This window comes from Falco punctatus (assembly GCF_963210335.1).
Source record: "Falco punctatus genome assembly, chromosome: 4".
Classification (NCBI taxonomy): Eukaryota; Metazoa; Chordata; class Aves; order Falconiformes; family Falconidae; genus Falco; species Falco punctatus.
In genome coordinates, this window is record NC_137583.1 from 50,933,354 (window position 1) to 50,950,425 (window position 17,072).

At 61.0% G+C, this 17,072-nt stretch overlaps 2 protein-coding genes across 5 annotated transcripts; both read left to right on the forward strand.

Annotated features, from left to right (window-relative positions):
• Positions 1 to 709: 709 nt before the first annotated feature.
• On the forward strand, positions 710 to 2,471 carry TMUB1 (transmembrane and ubiquitin like domain containing 1; the record flags this gene model as incomplete). Its single annotated transcript, XM_080382775.1, is given in 3 exon segments — positions 710 to 725; positions 728 to 1,211; positions 1,592 to 2,471. Coding segments are annotated over 3 exon segments (855 nt in total). The 3' UTR covers positions 1,947 to 2,471.
• A 119-nt stretch (positions 2,472 to 2,590) lies between these two features.
• Positions 2,591 to 16,966, forward strand: FASTK (Fas activated serine/threonine kinase). 4 transcript variants are annotated; one of them, XR_013927423.1, is made up of 11 exons: positions 2,591 to 2,880; positions 3,514 to 4,126; positions 6,042 to 6,512; positions 7,094 to 7,242; positions 7,489 to 7,705; positions 7,902 to 8,061; positions 8,735 to 8,826; positions 9,212 to 9,848; positions 10,209 to 10,323; positions 14,577 to 15,162; positions 16,472 to 16,665. XR_013927423.1 is itself a non-coding variant. In XM_080382766.1 (10 exons), exons 2-10 carry the CDS (start codon positions 3,559 to 3,561, stop codon positions 16,556 to 16,558), a joined length of 2,496 nt encoding a protein of 831 aa, XP_080238892.1. In that variant the 5' UTR covers positions 2,591 to 2,880; positions 3,514 to 3,558; the 3' UTR covers positions 16,559 to 16,966. The 4 variants fall into 4 exon arrangements, 2 of the variants coding, with proteins under 2 accessions (XP_080238892.1, XP_080238893.1); XR_013927424.1 differs by having other exon boundaries at positions 14,577 to 14,652; XM_080382766.1 differs by lacking the exon at positions 14,577 to 15,162 and having other exon boundaries at positions 16,472 to 16,966.
• The last annotated feature ends 106 nt before the right edge of the window (positions 16,967 to 17,072 follow it).

Genomic DNA, 17,072 nt, shown 5'->3' on the forward strand with positions numbered 1-17,072 from the left:
AGCTTAACTGAGGAAAGGACATGGAGGGGGAGGTGCCGATCACTTCTCGCTGCAATCCAGGGACAGGATGCCTGGGAATAGCTCCAAGCTGCACCAGACCAGACATTAGGAAGCAATTCTGTACCAAGAGGGCAGTTAAACACCAAAACAAGCTTCCTAGAGAAATGGTCATTGCCTCAAGCCTGTCAGTGCTTTAAGAGACACTTATACCCTTAATAACATACTTTAAGCGTTGGTCAGCTCTGAAGTGATCCAGCAGTTGGACTAGATGAAATAGTCTATTTTACCCTATCCTGTCAACACCCCAACAGCAATCCTTCCCTCCTAAGCCTCGCCAAGCGCCACCGCATTAACGCCAACACCCCAACGCCTCCCTGTGAACCCAGGCCCAGCTGCCGCCATCCTCGCAACCCCTTCCTCCAGCCACCCCGCAGCACCGCACCTACTCAGACTGGGCCCTGCAAAGCGGAGTATTTCTCAAACCGCTAATGGCGGAGGGGAAGGGCCCTGGCCGAGGTAGCCGCACGGCGCAGGCGCAGCTTGGCGCAGGGCACGCTGGGAAGTGTAGTCCCGCCCTCTGCCGCAGGGTGTGCCAAGGCAGAGGGCGGGACTACACTTCCCAGGGTGCACCGCGGCGGGTGCCTTTGCGCAGGCACAGAGTAGAACTACATCTCCCGGAGTGCCTTGCAGTTAGGCGGAAGCGGTTGCGATGGCGGCAGGTGAGGGGCCCGGGCCGCTTGCGGCTCCGGTTGCCGGCGGCCCGGCGGGCTGACCGCCCCGCTCTATGTCCGCAGGTCGGTAGGCGGTGCCGCCATGGCGCTGATCGAGGGCGTTGGCGATGAGGTGACTGTGCTCTTCGCGTTGTTGCTGGTGGTCGTGGTGCTGGGGCTGGCCTGGGCCTCCACCCGCGCCCCCGAGCCTGCTGCGCCGCCCCGAGCCGCCGCGCCGCTCTCCGAGGAGGGCCCAAGCGCTGCCCCGACCCCCGTGGAGCACAAGGCCCCGGCGGCGGCGGCCCCAGCGGCTGCCGATGGGGCGGGTGGGCTGGCGGCGGGGTTGCGGCCCCGGGCCGGCCCCACACCCGCGCAGGGCCCCCTCAGTGAGGGGGACGGCGGCCCCACCGAGCCCACCATGGTGCTGCGGCTGAAGTTCCTCAACGACACGGAGCGCCTGGCCCGGGTGCGCCCCGGCGATACCGTCGGGGCCTTGAAGAGGTGAGGGGCAGGGCACACCGGTTCTCCCGCGGCACCGCTCGGGGATGTCCCGACTGGGGGCGTCCCCGAGCCCCGCTGGCCATGCCTTCCTTCCCTGGAGCAGCTGGGAGCTGCCACCCTTGTCCTTGTGTGGGTGGTGTGTGCCCTTGGTGCCTGGGCCTGTCCCTGGTGGGGCCATCAGGTGACCTGTCCTGGCAGGTGGCTTGGCTTCTGGTAGTGCCCCCAGGGCGGCTGATGGCAAAGCGCAGGCACAGGGGTGCAGGCATTGTGCAGGCAGGGTGGGTGGATGGGTCGGTTTGCCGCCTGCCCCTGGGGGGATGGATGGAGGGGTGCGTGTCCTGGGGGGAGTGTGACAACTCCCTCCTTGTCCCCTGCCCCAGGGCCTATTTTCCTGGGCAGGAGCAGCAAGTGCGGCTAATCTACCAGGGGCAGCTGCTCCGCGATGACACCCAGAGCCTGGCCGCCCTGCACCTCGCACACAACAGCGTCCTGCACTGCCACATCTCCCAGCACAGCCCGGCCCCCGCGCCCACCGGCTCCCACACCTCTGCCGACCCTGTACACGCCGCCCTCAACGTGGGCAGCCTCATGCTGCCACTCTTCGTGCTGATGCTGGCCGTGCTCTGGTACTTTCAGCTGCAGTACCGCCATGTCTTCACTGCCACCGCAACCACCTTCCTAGCTGGCCTCACCCTCCTCTTCAGCTTCATGGCCTTCACCATGTACCGCAGATAGCACGGCCCCATGCCCAGAAAGGAGCCGCCACACCCGGAGAATGCGTGGTCCTGGGTGGAGACTGCCTGCTGCACCTGAGCCTGGGGGTCCACAGACTCTGTCCCCCGGGGGCTGCAGGACCTGGCAGGGCCGGTGCCCCGGTAGGAGGCAGACAGCCTGCCCGCACACTGTGGCTTGAGGGCTGGGCAGTGCTGCAGCTGGAGCCAGGGTTGTTGCAGGAGCAAGTGCTACCTCTGGGGATGGGGGGTGGGGGGGGGTGGGGGGCGGGGTCCGAGTGCCCCCCAAGCCTGTGCAGAGCATCTGCCTGGCTCCCCCACCCCACCTGCCACTCCCGGGCCTATGCACGGGAGAGCCCTCCTGCCCGGGCCTCTGCCACTCCGCTGGGGCTGCTTGCCCACGGCAGGACAGTCTGGCCGTCCGGCACCTCCCGGGGCCTGCTCCCCGGGAATTCCGGGGCTCCTGGCGGGGGGCAACATGACCTCCCCGCCGCTCTGTTACGATTAAAGAGAAAGGACTGTGAACGGTCGCGGCCTCCCGGTTCTGCTGCTGCGCCGCCGGGGGAAGGGCGGAAGGGGGGGCACCGTGGCGGCGGGAGGGGCGGGGGCGGGCCCTTGCGGGGGGCGGGGTTCTCTGGCGGGGCGGGGCCTGCGCCTCAGGCTGCCCGTACCGCAGGGCTGTAGCTCGCGCGCGTGCGCCGGCAGAGCCGCCCCGCCCCTTCGCGAGGCGCTTGCTCATTGGAGGGCGGTTAGCGTTTATTTACATATGCCGCTACGCACGCGGACCGGACAGCCCCCGGAAGTGTGGGCCGTGCGGGGGGCGGGGCCGTGGCCTCCTTCGGCCCTACGGGGGCTGTCGGGAAGATGGCGGACTCGATGTCCGGGCGGTGCTGAGCGGCCGGGGCGGCGGCGGGTCCCAGCGCGGCCGCGAGCGCCATGTAGGGCTGGGCCGGGGGCCGGGCGGGACAGGGCCGGGCCGGGTCGCTGGCCGGGCGCCGCGGGGCCCGCCTACGCTGGGCGGGTGGGGACGGCGCCCGTGGTGGGCCGGGTGTCGTGGTGCCGGTGCCGCCCAGCCCGGCCCGGCCCGGGGGTCCTGGTACCAGGGGAGGGGAAGATCGGGGCAACCCTGGGATCCCGGTACCGAGGAAGGAGAGCTCAGTCCGGCCCGGGGGTGCCGGCACTGGGATAATGGAAGATCGGGGTGTCCCAGGGGTCCCGGTACCCGTCGGGGCTCTGTATGTGCCGGGGCGCCAGGAAGGTGGGAGATGTGCGAGCCGGGGGCACCGGGAGAGGGGAGGGGCTTGTGTGGGCCGGGGACAGCGGGGTCCCGGAACACCGGGGCTCGAGTGGGCTGCGGGCCCGCGGCCTGGGCGGCTGTGCAGGGCGGGGTCCCGGTGCCAAGGGGGTCTTTGTGGGTGGGGGGACCTCAGAACGGCGCGGGCAGGCACCCCTGCACTGGGGCAGATCGCTGCAGGAGGGGTCCCAGTGTGGGCTCCATGTGTGCCTTGCTGGTTTCAGGCCTCCCAGAGACACGAACTCACTGCCCCTCTCATCCCCCGTCTCATCCCCAGGGTCTCCCAGTTCTCGGAAGCCTCTCAAGCTGCCCTGCCCTCGCCATGCTGCGCCTGCTGCCATGGCTCCGTGCTCTGACGCGGGAGAGCGTGCGGCCTGGTGTCCTGCAGGGCCTGGCTGCTGGTGACAGGAGCAGGGCCGGGATGTATCCCACCTGCTACTGTGCAGGCAAAGCTAAGCAGCGGGCTGTGCTGCTCCCCCTGGACCCCTACGGCCATGGGCTGCTGCACACCTTTCCCCCAGATGCCTACAGGACTCGAGGCCATGGTAAGCGGAAGAGCTGGAACTTCATTCATGAGAAGATGAGTTATGACACCTTCTTCACAATGAAGCGTCTGATAGAGCGCTCACGCAGCGTAGGGGAAGTGCTGCGGTGGGTCACGCAGAACCCCAGCAAGGTGTCCGCCAGCCACTACCCCATCGCCCTGCACAAGCTGGGCCAGCTCTTGCAGCAGCAGCAGGGCCAGGCCACGCTGAACGGGGAGAGTCGCGGGCCTGGCCAGATGTTAGAACAGCCGGAGTTTCAGACTCTCTGTCAGGCCATCATCAGTGGCTGCTCCAAGTTCGATAACTTCAGCATTGTCAACTGCCTGTACGCCGCTGCTGCACTGGGTGAGTGTCCCGGGCTGCTAGCATCTGCCTGTGTGGGGTTGTCCACAGAAAATGGGGAAAGCAGGCAGAGCAACTGGATGCAGGCTGGCGCTTGGGTTTGTGAGGTAACAGGAGAGCTTGCTGCTCTGGCTGCTATGAAGGAGGAAGGGTGTGCCAGAACAGGGGCTAGTGTCTGGGTTTGTGTGTGGGTTTACGTGTGAAGGTGGCTTTGTGGCAGGCAGAGCTGTGCCCTTTGAAGGGGGAGGCTCTGCTCTCTGCAGGAAGGGAATCAGGTGGACTCTGCGGGGCTCAGCTGGCTGGACCACCCTGCATGTCAGCCCAAAGAGCAGTCGAAGCAGTGGCCAACAGTGCCTGGCAAGTTGCGGGATAAACCACTCCTTGAGTTTTGTTCCAGTCCCTGAAAATCAGCAAACAGCTGCGCATCAAAATGTGAGAAGCAAGATCTTGGGTAAACCCTTTGCAAGCCACGAGCCCTGTGTTGGGCATTTGATATTCAGGAGAAAAGGTTCAAGCCTGGCTGGGTTCCTGCACAGCAGTAGCCTCTGGGCATTATGGAGCCTGGGCTGGTGGGCAGGCGTGTCCTGGGAACAGGACTGCGCCAGGGGCAGCTGCGGGCCCCACAGATTCTCTGCAGATGCCCTGGCCTGTGAGGAAGGGGATCATGTCTGGCAGTTGCCTGCAGCAGCAGGGGGCTGCCCTCCCCACCCCAGTGGTTCCTGCCAGCCCCACGCTCCACTGTCCCACATGCACATCTCCTGCCATTCTGTTTGCTTTTTTTTTCCACCGCAGCTGCATGCTGGGCTGAGGCCTTGGCCCAGCCACGTATGGAGACGCCCAGTCCCGGCTGTGGGTTGATGCAGTAACTCTAGATCCTGCTGAAAGGGGGGAGGGAAGAAGTTTCTGCTCTTCCCCCCTCTGCCTCACAGCACCTTGTGTTTGTTGACACTGAACTCTGGGCTGCCAGGCGCCTCTCCCCTCAGCTGGGCTCCCCCTGGCCTGCTCTGGTTTTGACCCACACTTTGTTCTCCATCTGTCACCCTTCCCTGCTCACCACGCTTACCCACTCGTTAATGAAAACGCCAGTCTGCCTTTCTGAGGCCTTTTTTAAGGAACAAAGCAACTGCTCAGACCAATTCTTCACTTTTTCCACCTTCTGACTGATGTTTGATTAATGAGAAAACACAGCAACTTACCCCATGCTGCCTTAGTTGCTTTAAAGCGCTTTTGAAAATTAAAATCCTGTCAGCTGGCTTAGGAGACCAGTGGGCTACCAGGGCCTCATACAGTGCATAATGCTTCATGCATCTCCTGAAAATATCTCTCCTGACACATGAGGGATGGCCTTTGCCTTTTTTCGTAGCCGCGCTGTGTGCCTGGCCTCCTGTCTTTCTGTGGCTGAATAATATGTAGAGTTGGAAGAAAGTATTTTCCCCAGGAGCCGAGTTTGAAAGACTAAAGCTAAAGTAGAAAATGGGAGACAATTAGAAATGTGAAAGGATTAATTCCTGTCATACACGGACAGGCTTTTTTTTTGTAATATGTGGCTGTCTTATTTGTCTTCCAACAGAAACTTTTTTTAAAAGTACTTTGAGGTGTATTATTTATCTTTAAGCAGTTTGAGACTTAAGAAATAAACCTTTCATTTGTGGATGAACTAAGGGACATCCATTTTGGTGAAATGGGTGGGAATAATCCAATGCCTCCACGTGACTTTTTCTGCAGTGCAAACATGGTGGTGTTCTGGTCAGGCTTTGCCAGACCGGTCCTCTTTCCCTTTCTCATCCTTGGTTTGTCACTGGCATGGCAAATCTGCCCTTCTCCGGCCATAGTCTCGTGCCTGAGCTTTCGAGGACGGTTGTGCCTAGTGAAGATGAGAGGTGGGGTCCGGCTGTCCCTAATCCCTTCCCTGTCACAGGCCTGCCTGGGGAATCACCGCTGGTGCGAGTGCTGGAGGACGAATCCCGGAGCCGCCTGGGCCGCTTCAACCAGAAGGACGTCTCCATGGTTTTCAGCAGCGTGATGCGGCTGCACCCGTCCAGCCCGCACCCCCTGGTCGAGTCCTGCCTCAGCAGTTTGGAGCGGCACCTGGAGAAGGAGCGGCACCCCCAGACCCTCTTCCTGCTCCTCTCCTACTACCGGCTGCGAGCGCAGGCGCTGCAGGGACACCCAGCCTCTGACCAGCAGCTGATCAACAACCGCAAGATCCTGCGCCTTGTCAGGCATACGCTGGGGCAAGTGAGTGCCATGCGGGAGCATGAGCTGGCCCTCTTGGACGAGATGCTGGCTCTGTGCGCCCAGGAGGCGAACAACAAGGCCCTGGAGGCCATCTTCAGCTCTCAGCTCTTCTACGAGAACCGCCAAGAGCGATTCATCCGCAGTATGGCAGGTGAGGGCAGGGTCTGCCCAGGCAGGGTCCCAGCCTTGCCCACTGTGCGAGCTTCCTCCCCGGTGTGGGGTGTGCTGGGCTCTGTCTGTGCACGTGGCAGCCTTGGAGCCTCCTTTCTTGGCCCCAGAGGATATCTGGGTCTGTGACAGCACCAGCTGGGGCCTGGCTGAGCACCAGTGAGGCCAGAGCAGGAGATGCCCTGCACTATGGCTACTCTGTCACTGACATCATCCCAGCCCAGCCCTTCCTGGGGCTGTGAGCCTGCCTCACCTCAAGACTGGGAGCAGGTTGGTTTCAGTGGGGTTTCTAACAGAAGGCCCCCCATTCCATGCATGTTCCTACTGTGCCTTCTGGGTGCATGTGACTGGAATCTGCCCGAGCCTCTTCACAAGCCCCATAATTTGATGGTTTTTGGAAGCCACCTGGATTTCAGGAGAGGTGGCTCTGCTGCCCAGGTCTCATTACCTCCCGCCTGCCTGCACTGCCTTTCCTGCCCAGGCTGTAGTGGCTTTTGGAGAGCTGCATTTTGGACAGAGCCAGGCCCCTCTGACAGATACCCTGCTGTGGTTTGCTCTGTGCAGAGTGGCTCCCCAGGAAGGCAGAGAACCTTACCCCCTACACCATGGCCCTCATTGCCAAGTATGTGGCCCGGCACCGGCTGCGTGAGCCACGGCTGCTTGATACCATCGCTAACTTTCTTCTGAAGCGTGGGGAGCAGCTTGACAGCAAGGTGAGTGTTGGCCCTGGTCTGTGGGGGACGCCTGGGGCTGGCTCTGGGGATGCCCTGGTGCTGGGGGGAAGCAGGGCCCTTCTGTGCCATTGGGCAGGGGGTTCTTACTGGGGACCAACCGGGACCTGGCCTGACCCATATGGGTTGTGAGAACCTGTTTCTACCTGGCTCTGGGCAGGCCTGGGCCTGACCTGACCTTCATCCCACTGCCTGGCCCGGCCCCACTCCCTCTCCTCCTGCCTGCAGGTGATCCAGAAGCTGGTGTTTCCCTTCAGTCGCATGAATTACCGCCCATCCAACCACAGCGAGCTCTTCCCCAAGCTGGAGGCCATCCTGGAGCAGAAAGCCGGCAGCTCACCCCTGGCAACAGTCAACATCCTCATGTCCATGTTTCAGCTTAGCCATTTCCCCCAGACTGTCCTGCACCAAGTCTTCTCCCCAGCATTCATCACCAATGTTATGAGTATGTTGGGTCTTTTCCAGGGTAAACCCAGCCATTAGAGCTTGGGGCTGGGGTGGGGATGGACTTGGAAAGCGTTGGGCAGAACAGACTCCCCTTGGGAGTGCAGGACCACCTTGCTGGCAGGCAGCCCCGCCAGGAGTGTGGCTGGGCAAGGAGGGGCTGCCGGGGTGTCTAGCCAGCCATCCTCTCCCCACAGGCAGCCCCTACGCGCTGATCGTGCGCCGCTACCTCTCGCTGCTGGATGCAGCAGTGGAGCTGGAGTTCCATGATTACAGCGGCCCACGTCTCGACCCACGCTACCGTGTCCTCATGTTTGAGCATGCTCTGACAGCTGACGAAGCCAACAGAAAGTACAGGTCAGTGGTGGCAGCAGGCAGTGTGCTGGGGAGGGGAGAGCATGGCTGGGAGTGCAGTCTGCTGGGCACCCCACTGCCTGTCCCTCGCAGGTGGACAGAGTGGTGTCACTTGGGACATGTGGTCTGTGACCTTGTACTGGTAGGATCCCAGCTGAGGACGGTGCTGGGGTAAAGGCCTGTACGTGAGCTCTGAAGCCTGTAGTGGAGCAGTGTAGAATCATTTAGAATTCTTTAGAATCACAGAATTGTTGAGGTTGGAAAAGACCCTTAAGATCACAAGAGTCTAACCATTAACCTAACACTGCCAACTCCACCGCTAAACCACGTCCCTAAGTGCCATGTCTACAGGTCTTTTAAATTTCTCCAGGGACGGTGACTCCACCACTTCCCTGGGCAGCGTGTTCCAGTGCTTGGCAACCCTTTCAGTGAGGAAGAATACGTTGTTGGTGCAGCAATATTGGGAGGAGCTTTTCTTCTGAATGAGTTGAAGCATGTCCCCTCCTTGCCTCAGAACAGCAGAGCCTGAAGCTCAAGGCTGTTATTACTTCTCACTCCCAGGCACCTTCCCATCTCTACAGATGTGCTCAGAGGGAGAACGTGGGTCGGCAGGGCTCGGTGGGGCAGGCTGGGAGCCCTCTCTAGTGTATCCTCCGACTCTTCTTTTTCCCCTCAGTTACAAGGGGCTGGTGGCAGAGGCCCTGCGGCAGCTGGTGGGAGAGGAGTGCTATCGGCAGGACGAGGTGCTGCCCCCAGGATACTGCACAGGTTGCCTGGCTGGGCGCGCGCTTTGGGGCAGGGCTGTGGCTCTGGGGAGGGGGCTGGCAGTTGGGATCTGGGGGGCTGTGGGTGCAGCAGAAGCCCTGCAGCTGCTTGGGGGAGGCCTGAGGCTGGGAGAATATTCAGGGCAGAACTAGATTTAGCTGCTTTGTCCCTGCCTTACCCTGGCACTTTGGGACAAAGCTTCCTGAGCCACCCCTGCTGCAGGAGGGCTCAGCTGGGCCAGTGCAGCGGGGAGCTCCTTCTGCACTCCTGTTTGCCGGGTTGGCTGGCACAACGGCCCACCGTGGGGCACGCGGGGTCCCTGAGCCTGTGTTCCATCAGTAAACGGGTCTCAAGGCCCAGTGCTGATCCCTGTTCTCTCTCTCCACAGACTTCCTGCTGTGGATTAACCGCTCGGGCACTGTGCTGCCTCTCTCCCGTGTTCCTGCAGCTTCCAAGGCTCCCTCTGCCCATGCTACAACTTCCCCTGCCGCCATCTCCTTGCGCACAAGCGTCCTGGCCCTGACCTCGGACTTGCAGGACTTTGCCCCATTTGCTCCAGAGACGCCAAGCAGCCCCCCGGGCTCCCGGGAGAGCAACTTGGCTGGGCGGTTCCTCCCCACGCTTTGCCCTGCCCCGGGGGGGCCCTGCTACCAGCCCCCCTCGGACTATTACTGCGGCCTGAGCAAAGAGTCTTCCCTGGAGAGCCAGGGCAGCTCCACGTTAAGCAGCCCTTCCGAGTGCCTCTCTGCGCAGCCAGCTGGCACCCCTGACTGCTCCCCCAGGGGCACCTCCTCAGCCACCCTCTTCCAGTTCCCCATCAGCAAGATTCTGGAGGAGGAGGAGGAGGCTACCGCAGGCTGCCCTGGGCATGATCACAACTGCTTCCAGGGGGAGCAGGACCAGGAGGAACCGGAGGAAAGCAGCCCACCCCCTGTCGAGGATGCCTGCCCTCCACCCTCTCCGTGCCGGCCCAGCCCCAAGCGAGGGCCAGGCGATGGGCCGCAAGGAGCCGAAGAGATTCAGAGGTAACTGAGCAGAGCCGGTCTGTGTCCCCGCTCCCTTCCAGCATCACAGCTGCCCTGGGCCCGTGCTGGCACTGGCTGCAGCCCCTGCTGTCCCCAATTCAGCCCCAGCCCCCTTCTGCCCTGTGCTGCCAGGTGCCTGGTGGCCATGCAGGCTGTGCTGCAGAGACCCCTGTCCCCACCACCCCCCGGCCCCAGGGTGCACCATGTCCCAGCTGGGCGTGCTGCCAGGCATAAGGGGTGCTGCCCTTCACCCACTGCAGTGCTGGGGACCAGGTGCGGGCCACACTGCTGCCCGTCCTGCCTGCAGGGTCTGTGGCGTGGGGTAACGCTGCTCTTCTCCCCTGGCTCTGTCCTCTGCAGGGTGGTGCTGTCGGTCAATGACAAATGGCATTACTGCCAGAACTCCGACATACTTGTGGGCTCGCGAGCCATGAGGGACAGGCACTTGCGACTGCTGGGCTACTGTCTGGTGCAGGTAAGCAGGGGACTGCCCCCTTCCCCTCCTCCCGCCAGGCAGGAACGGCCCGTGGCTGTGCAACGAGATGGGTGACAGGCTGCAGGCGGCAGAGCTGGCATCCCCACTGTAAACAATCCAACAGGAGCCATCCTTCCATGCTTGCTGCTCGTGAGAGGAAGCAGCGACTCATCCTCATGACTCCTTTTTGCCCTCCCCCACCACACCCCAAGACTTTTTTCATTGCAGCTGGCAGGTGATGCCAGCCCTGGTGCCCCAGTGGAAAGTACAGACAAGGGGCCAGCCCCCTCCTGTCTGCTGGTCCAGCAGGAATCCCATCCTGCGGGTCTGCCACCTGGAGCTTGGACCCAACCTGCTTGCTGGGCAGGGAGGGAAGAAGGGGAAGTTGGCTCAGCCTGGGCCCAGCAGGCATGTCAGCAGCAGCAGTGTCTGCTGCAGGGCCTCGGGTGGAAACCAAGTGGGGGATGTGGCTCGGCCTGATAACCTGCGCTGTGGTCCTGGCTGTCAGTTCTGCAAGCATGGATGTGCAAGTGGAGGCGAGGCAAGGAGGGAAACCTCCCTTCAGTGCCTGTCTCGGAGCTCTGGTCCATTTGGTGCAGCCTCTGTGAACAGAGAAGCCCTCAAGGCTTTGCCACACCTTCGCAATTGTCTTCAGATTTCTTTGAAAACTTCAGATGTTGTTTTAAGGTGTGCAGCTTCTATAAGCCTATTTGTGGGGTGATTTTTAGCTTGAGGACAGATCTTTCTGAGGAAAACAACTCAGAAGCGCAGGCCTCTTATTCCTGTTTACTTTACTTCAGAGATCACCTGAGTTGCAGTCATAGCTCTACCAAGCAGTTCCATAACCATTTCTTAAAGCTTCTTACCTCCCCTGCTGCGACGGCACAGCGTGCCAACACAAAGCTCCTCCTAATTTCATAATTTGCAACATACATAGTTCAGAAGCCCTTTGTTTATGCATAGCTTTGGCAGTCCTGTGACTCAGGTTGGGGTATTTCCTTGGAGATCCCAAAGTGCAGAGCAGTGGAGCGGGACCAGCTCTCCTGTGCACTGCGCCCTGGGTCTCTCTTGTGCTGGCATTCAGGACGGGCTGCCCAGGGCCAGCCGTGTCCCCAGGCAGCAGTGGGGACCAGCAGCTTTGTTGTGCAGAGGAGGGCTCCCCAGTGTCCACTGCTGGGCTCAAGGCTGATGCCGCAGGCTCTCGCTGCATGTCTGGGCTCCGGGATGCCCCTGGTTGAGGAAAGGCACTTGGCACAGCTGCCCCTGCTCCCATCTTTGTGCCACTGCGTCCGAGAGCCAAAAGCTGCCCTTTCCTGCTTGCCCTCTGCCCAGCACACCTGCCACCCACAGCAGCCAGGGACTGTGCTCACCCTGCAGTTGGCCCAGCTGTGGGGTCCATGCCCCATCTCAGGCTGTCTCTGGTAACCGCTACTGCTGGGGTCTGCGCCCCCCGTGCAGGTCAGGGCTGCTGATCACCAGCCCCTTGCTCTGAGGAGCAAGGCAGAATGGGCATGGGTGCAGGCAAGGAAGAGCATGCTCTGGCTCCTCGTGTGCACAGGGAGGTGCTCCGTCCGGCAGCATGCTGTGAGGTGTTGGGACCCGCCTGATGAAAGCTGCAGGAGCTCTTCCCCTTTGCTCAGCGTGCCTTATCAGTGTGCAGCTGCTGGCATGGTTAGCTCCCTTTGGGTATGTAACAACAGGCACTGTGGTCCCATCCCCTCTACTCCTCCAGCAGCACACGGTGGCAGATCGTGAGAAGATGAGTCAGAAATGGACTGTGGATAGTCCAAGGACTCCTGCAACAGAGCATGTGTCTGAACAGCCATGTTGAGTCACCCTGACGGACCTCTTCTCTCAGCATTGTATTCCTCTTTGGTCCTGTATTTCTTCCACACCTGCAGCATCCAGTGCCAACAAGCTTCAGGCAGTACTACTTGCAACAGGCTCTGTTTGTTTTAAACCTGCTGTCTGGTTAGCCAGCATGGTGCTGCTGGGTCTGGAACCACAAAGGAGTGAAGAGCAGCTCTGTGGTTACCTTCTTCTGTGCTTGTGGTTCCAGAGGTCGCTTCCCTTTAAGACAAAGAACCCCAGGCAGTTCAACTTCTTGAGTTGAAGCTGCTTCATAGCTTGGTGGTTACTCTTCTTGTTTGAGGTTTATTTCCTCTATTTCTTCTTCTGACACCTTTACAGAATCACGGAGTAGTTGAGGTAGTAGCAGGGGCTTCTGGAGATCATCCAGCCCAACTCTGGCTCACCTACAGCAGGTTGCTCAGTACTATGTCCTGTCGAGTTCTGAATGGCTCAGTGACAGGTTGCTTTCTGGGTAACCTGTTCCAGACTCAAGGCCCATGCTGCTTTACCCTTAAAGTACAGGAGGATTTTCTTGTGTTTGGGGGAGCATGTTTGTGTGTAGCTTTTTCTTAAGTTTAAATGGGATTTCCAATATTTTGGGTTTGTGCCCTTGCCTCAGTCTCTGTCACTGGGCACCACTAGGAGTCTGGATCTGTCGTCTTTGGGTGTTTGTACATATAGATAAGATGCTTCGATCCTTTTCTTCTCCAGCTCTGTCAGCCTCTTCTCATGTATCATGTGCTTTAGTCCCGCAATCATCTTTGTGGCTCTGCACCAGACATGTTCCGCTATGCCCATGTCTTGTTCTGGGGAGCCCAGCTTTGGACACTCCAGATGTGTCTCACCAGTGCTGAGCAGCAGAGAAGGATCCGCTCCCTCAGCCTGCTCACCATGCTCTTCCTAACACAGCCTGGGATGCTGTCGCGCCTTTGCTGCAAGGGAGCACTGCTGGCCAGCATTCAGTTTGTCCATTGGGGACCCTTAGTCCCTTTTCTGCAAAGCCACTTTCCAGCCAGTTGGCCCCAGCCTGTCCTGGTTCGTGGGGTTATTCCCTGCTAGGGTCAGGGCTTGGCCCTTCCCTGCCTGAGGGCCATTTCTCCAGCCCTTTTGGGTCCTTCTGAATGGCAGCACAACCATCTCGTGTGTCAGCCGCTCCTCCCCGTCTGGTACTGTGCGGCCTTGCCGGGGGTGCACTTGGTCCGGGTCACTGATGAGGATACTAATCAGCATTGGCCCCCATACTGACTGCTGGGGTATGTGGCTTGTGACTTGGTCCAGCTGGACGTTGTGCCTGTCTGCAGCTCTTTGACCCTGGCAGTTCAGCCCTCCTTGTATTTAATTTAAGGCCTTCTCTTGCTGACTGTTGCATTGCGCGTGTGTGCTCGATGGGTGCTGGACTGCCTGTCATGTCTGGCATGCTGCTAAGCTGTCTGGCTGTGTCTGTGTGACCGTGCCAGGGCCGGCTCCTCCTCGGGGTGCCGCTGATCTGTAGCAGCAGCAGCTGCGGGTTTGGCAGTGCCTCTGAGCAGGGCTGCTGTGGCACAGTGCGCAGGGGCTGCCTGCCGTGACTGCAAAGGGCATTGACGGATCTTGCACCCGGACCCTTCCTTGCCTCTGTCCTCTGGTCCGACCTGTGTGCTGCTTCTACCCCTCTGGCAGGCGGTGGGAGTGCTGTGACAGGGTCACCTACTGTGGGCCCTCTGCTCTGCCCACAGGTGCTCTGGCTCTTGGCCCTTTCCCAGGTAGGTGTTCTTTTACCTGGTGGTCCTGACCTTTTATTGACAGCCAGCTCTTTTCCCTTGAAAGTTTCTAGGTGAGGACACGCTCCTTCCTTCCCAGGATCCTGCCCTGAAAAGCGGCTGGATCTGATGTTCCCACAGACCCTGTCCTGGCTCTGGCATTACTTGCTTCCAGTCTGTTTGTGTGTGAAGGAGTTTTCTGTGTTCTTGATCCTTCCATAGTGTCTGAAGGGCAAGCCTGCTGGGGAGGCAGACCCTGCAGAGCTGGGCAGTGAGGAAATGAGCATGGAGCAGTGGAAGGAGATGGCTTTTTAGCAGAACTGCCAGAAACCTTTGATTCAGGAGCCAGAGGACTTGGTTCCTTCTCCCCAGACAAAGTTAGTAACCTTTTCGCCCCTGGCCTGCGTGGGACTGCTGGAGAACACTGCCTGTCTGCTGTCCCGGGGCAGTGTGTGCAGTTTGTCCATGTGTCCCATCCCACTTGCTCATCTGTGATGGTTGCAAACAGGTCCTGAGCCCTGTGCAGCGCCCATGTCAGGATCTAGCCTTTCTGTGGAGTCCCTGTGTCATCTGTGCCAAATTTTCCCATCCTGGCCCCTCACGATGCCTATTGCTAGCCCTGTTTCTCAATGAGCTGGTAAGAAAAAGCTTCCTCCTTTGCAGGCCAACTCCTATGTGTCATGATCTGCAACTCCCGAGGGATGGCAGTGGCCTCTCCAAGCAGCCTTGGATGCTTCTGGTATAGTAGACCACCCCCTTGCCATGCAGGGAGCGCTTCCCCGACAGCTCTCCTGCAGACCCAGCCCCGTGCAGGCTCCTCCAGAAGGCTGGGCCCCAGCCCTGCTCCGAGTGGGCTTCATGAATGCAGCCCCTGCAGGGCCCTGGTCTCCTGCTGTCCATGGACAGTGCAGGACCAGCTGGGTGGCACAGCCCCGAGCGGCGCAGCCGAGCGGTGGGTCACTTCCCCGCAGAGGGGGATGCTTTCCCCCTGCTCTCCAGGGTGGCCAGAGCTGCCTCCTGGTGTGCGGGGCTCATCCGCTCAGCCCTAGGGGCTGGGAAGGGCAGGTGAGTTCTGGGCTGAGCACTGCCCTGCGTAGCTCCAGCCCCAGCCCCCTGCGGCTGCCTCTTTTAGCAGGATCTCCAAGCCTGGAGGAGGCTTCTCCTGTACTTCCATGTTCCCAGGTGGGATGGGGCAGGACTCCTCTTGTGCCTGGGTAGCAAAACGCACTGAGAGCTGGACTGCGGTGGGGTGAGCGTGCGGGTCCTGTTGCCGCGGTGTAATGCTTTTAGCCCTCTGTGGTGCTGCCAGGCAGCCAAGGCGTGTGGGTGACAGCCACCCTTAGTCGTGCTCCATGAGCACTGATGGTGCCTTCGGGGATGTTGGACCAGCAGAGCTTCCAGCTGCCCTGGCAAGCTTTGCTCCCTGGTCCCTGAGAGCCATGTGGAGGGGAGCACTGGTGGTGGCTGGACTCTCCTGGTTGTCCCTGTGGATCCCTTCCCATGCAGCTGCTGGTGGGCAGGTTTGCACAATTCCTTTGGTGCTCCCAGATGAGTGTGGGGACAGGCATGCATCTGGGCTGGAGCAGGGGCTGTCGGTGACAAGCCCTGGGGCAAGAGGACCTTGAACAGGGAATAGGTGTTTTTAGGGACCGGGTCTGTTTAGAGAAGCGACTGCCGGGTTGTCCCCAGACAGTGCCTGCAAGGGCAGTGATAGGGCACAAGCCCAGACCCACCTCTGCTCCCCCCCCCGTGGGTGCATCTGTCTTGTGGTCGGGGTGGCCCAGGGCTCGTGGCCCTTCTGGTGGGTGTTCAGCTCCAGGTTGTATTTGCTGTTGGGGGTCACAGAGTACTCCTGGCTCCACAGACCGACATCCAGTTCAGCTTTCCCAGTGGGGTCTCCACTCCCTCCCGGTGCCCTGTACTGGCTCCCCTGGGCAAAGGGAGGGGAGTCCCCCTTTCTGTGGGTCCCACTGCTGCCTTTCCCTCGCTGGCTGTGGTTAAAGTGACGTGTTGGGGCAGAACTGTTACCTGGGCTCGCTGCTGCAGCCCTGCTGTTGGGGGCTGCCCCTTGCTGCCGCTAGCCCCGGGCTCCCCGACCCTGCTCGGCAGGAGGGCAGCTGCGTTTCGCTCCTCACCCCTCCCCGGGTGGTTGGCGACTGCGGTTAAAGGTCAGGGGAGGCTTGAGAGCGCCCCTGGCCCTGCAGTGCCGCACATCCTCCCCACGTGTGTGCTGGGCTCACCCCAGTGGGGATGGGGATGGGGCCGCCCGCCCTCGCCAGTGGGTGGCCAGGGTCGGGGGTAGCAGAGCCAGCGCAGGCAGGCGTGTGGGGAATTTTGCCCCCCCAGGAGGCAGCACCTTGCCTGGGGCGGGGTGGAATGCTGAGCTGGGGCTCGGCTGCTCCTCCCGTGTCCCCGTTCCGCTGGAACAGCACCATCCTTCCCCTGGGAAGGTGCTGAGTCCTGGTTCTTCCCCCTGCCCCACGGATGGCTGGGGCTGGCTGCAGGGGGTGGTGGGGGTGGCAGGGCTGCTCTGACGGTTTCTCCCTGTCCCCTTTCAGCTGCCCTACACGGAGCTGGAGAAGGTGAGTGGCATCGAGGAGGCCAAGCACTACCTGCGGCAGAAGCTGAGGGAGCTGCGCTTCTGAGGGACAGACGCCCCAAGTCCCAGGCCCTGGGCAGGGGTGGGTGCAGGCGGGTGCTGCCAGCCCTTTTCCCCTTGGGGTGGGGGGGGTGGTGGGGGAGACAGAGCCATCCCCTGTCCTGGGGGACACAGGGCCAGGCTGTGGGCACCTGCTCCTTAATGTGGGGCTGGGGTAGTGTGAGATTATTTATTGCCATTAGCAGGGGGAGGGGTGTGACTTGACTGGTGCATAGGGGAGTGTTTGGGTGCTGGGGGTGGTGGGGAGGGGGCAGGAGGTCCCTTGCTGCTGCCCCCCCCCCCTGCCCCGGCCCAGCCACCCCAGCCCTGTCTGTAAGAGTCATTGCCAGGGGGCCTTGCCTGGCTTCCTGGCAGCCTTGGGGATGTCCCTCTGCCCCCAACACTGGGAGGGAGGGTTAGCACCTGTGGGGTCTGGGGGGTGGGGGGTGGGGGGGGTGCTGCGGCAGCCCCCACACATGGCAGGGAGCAGGTTTGCACAGGGGGCTGCTCCCCAGGCCCTG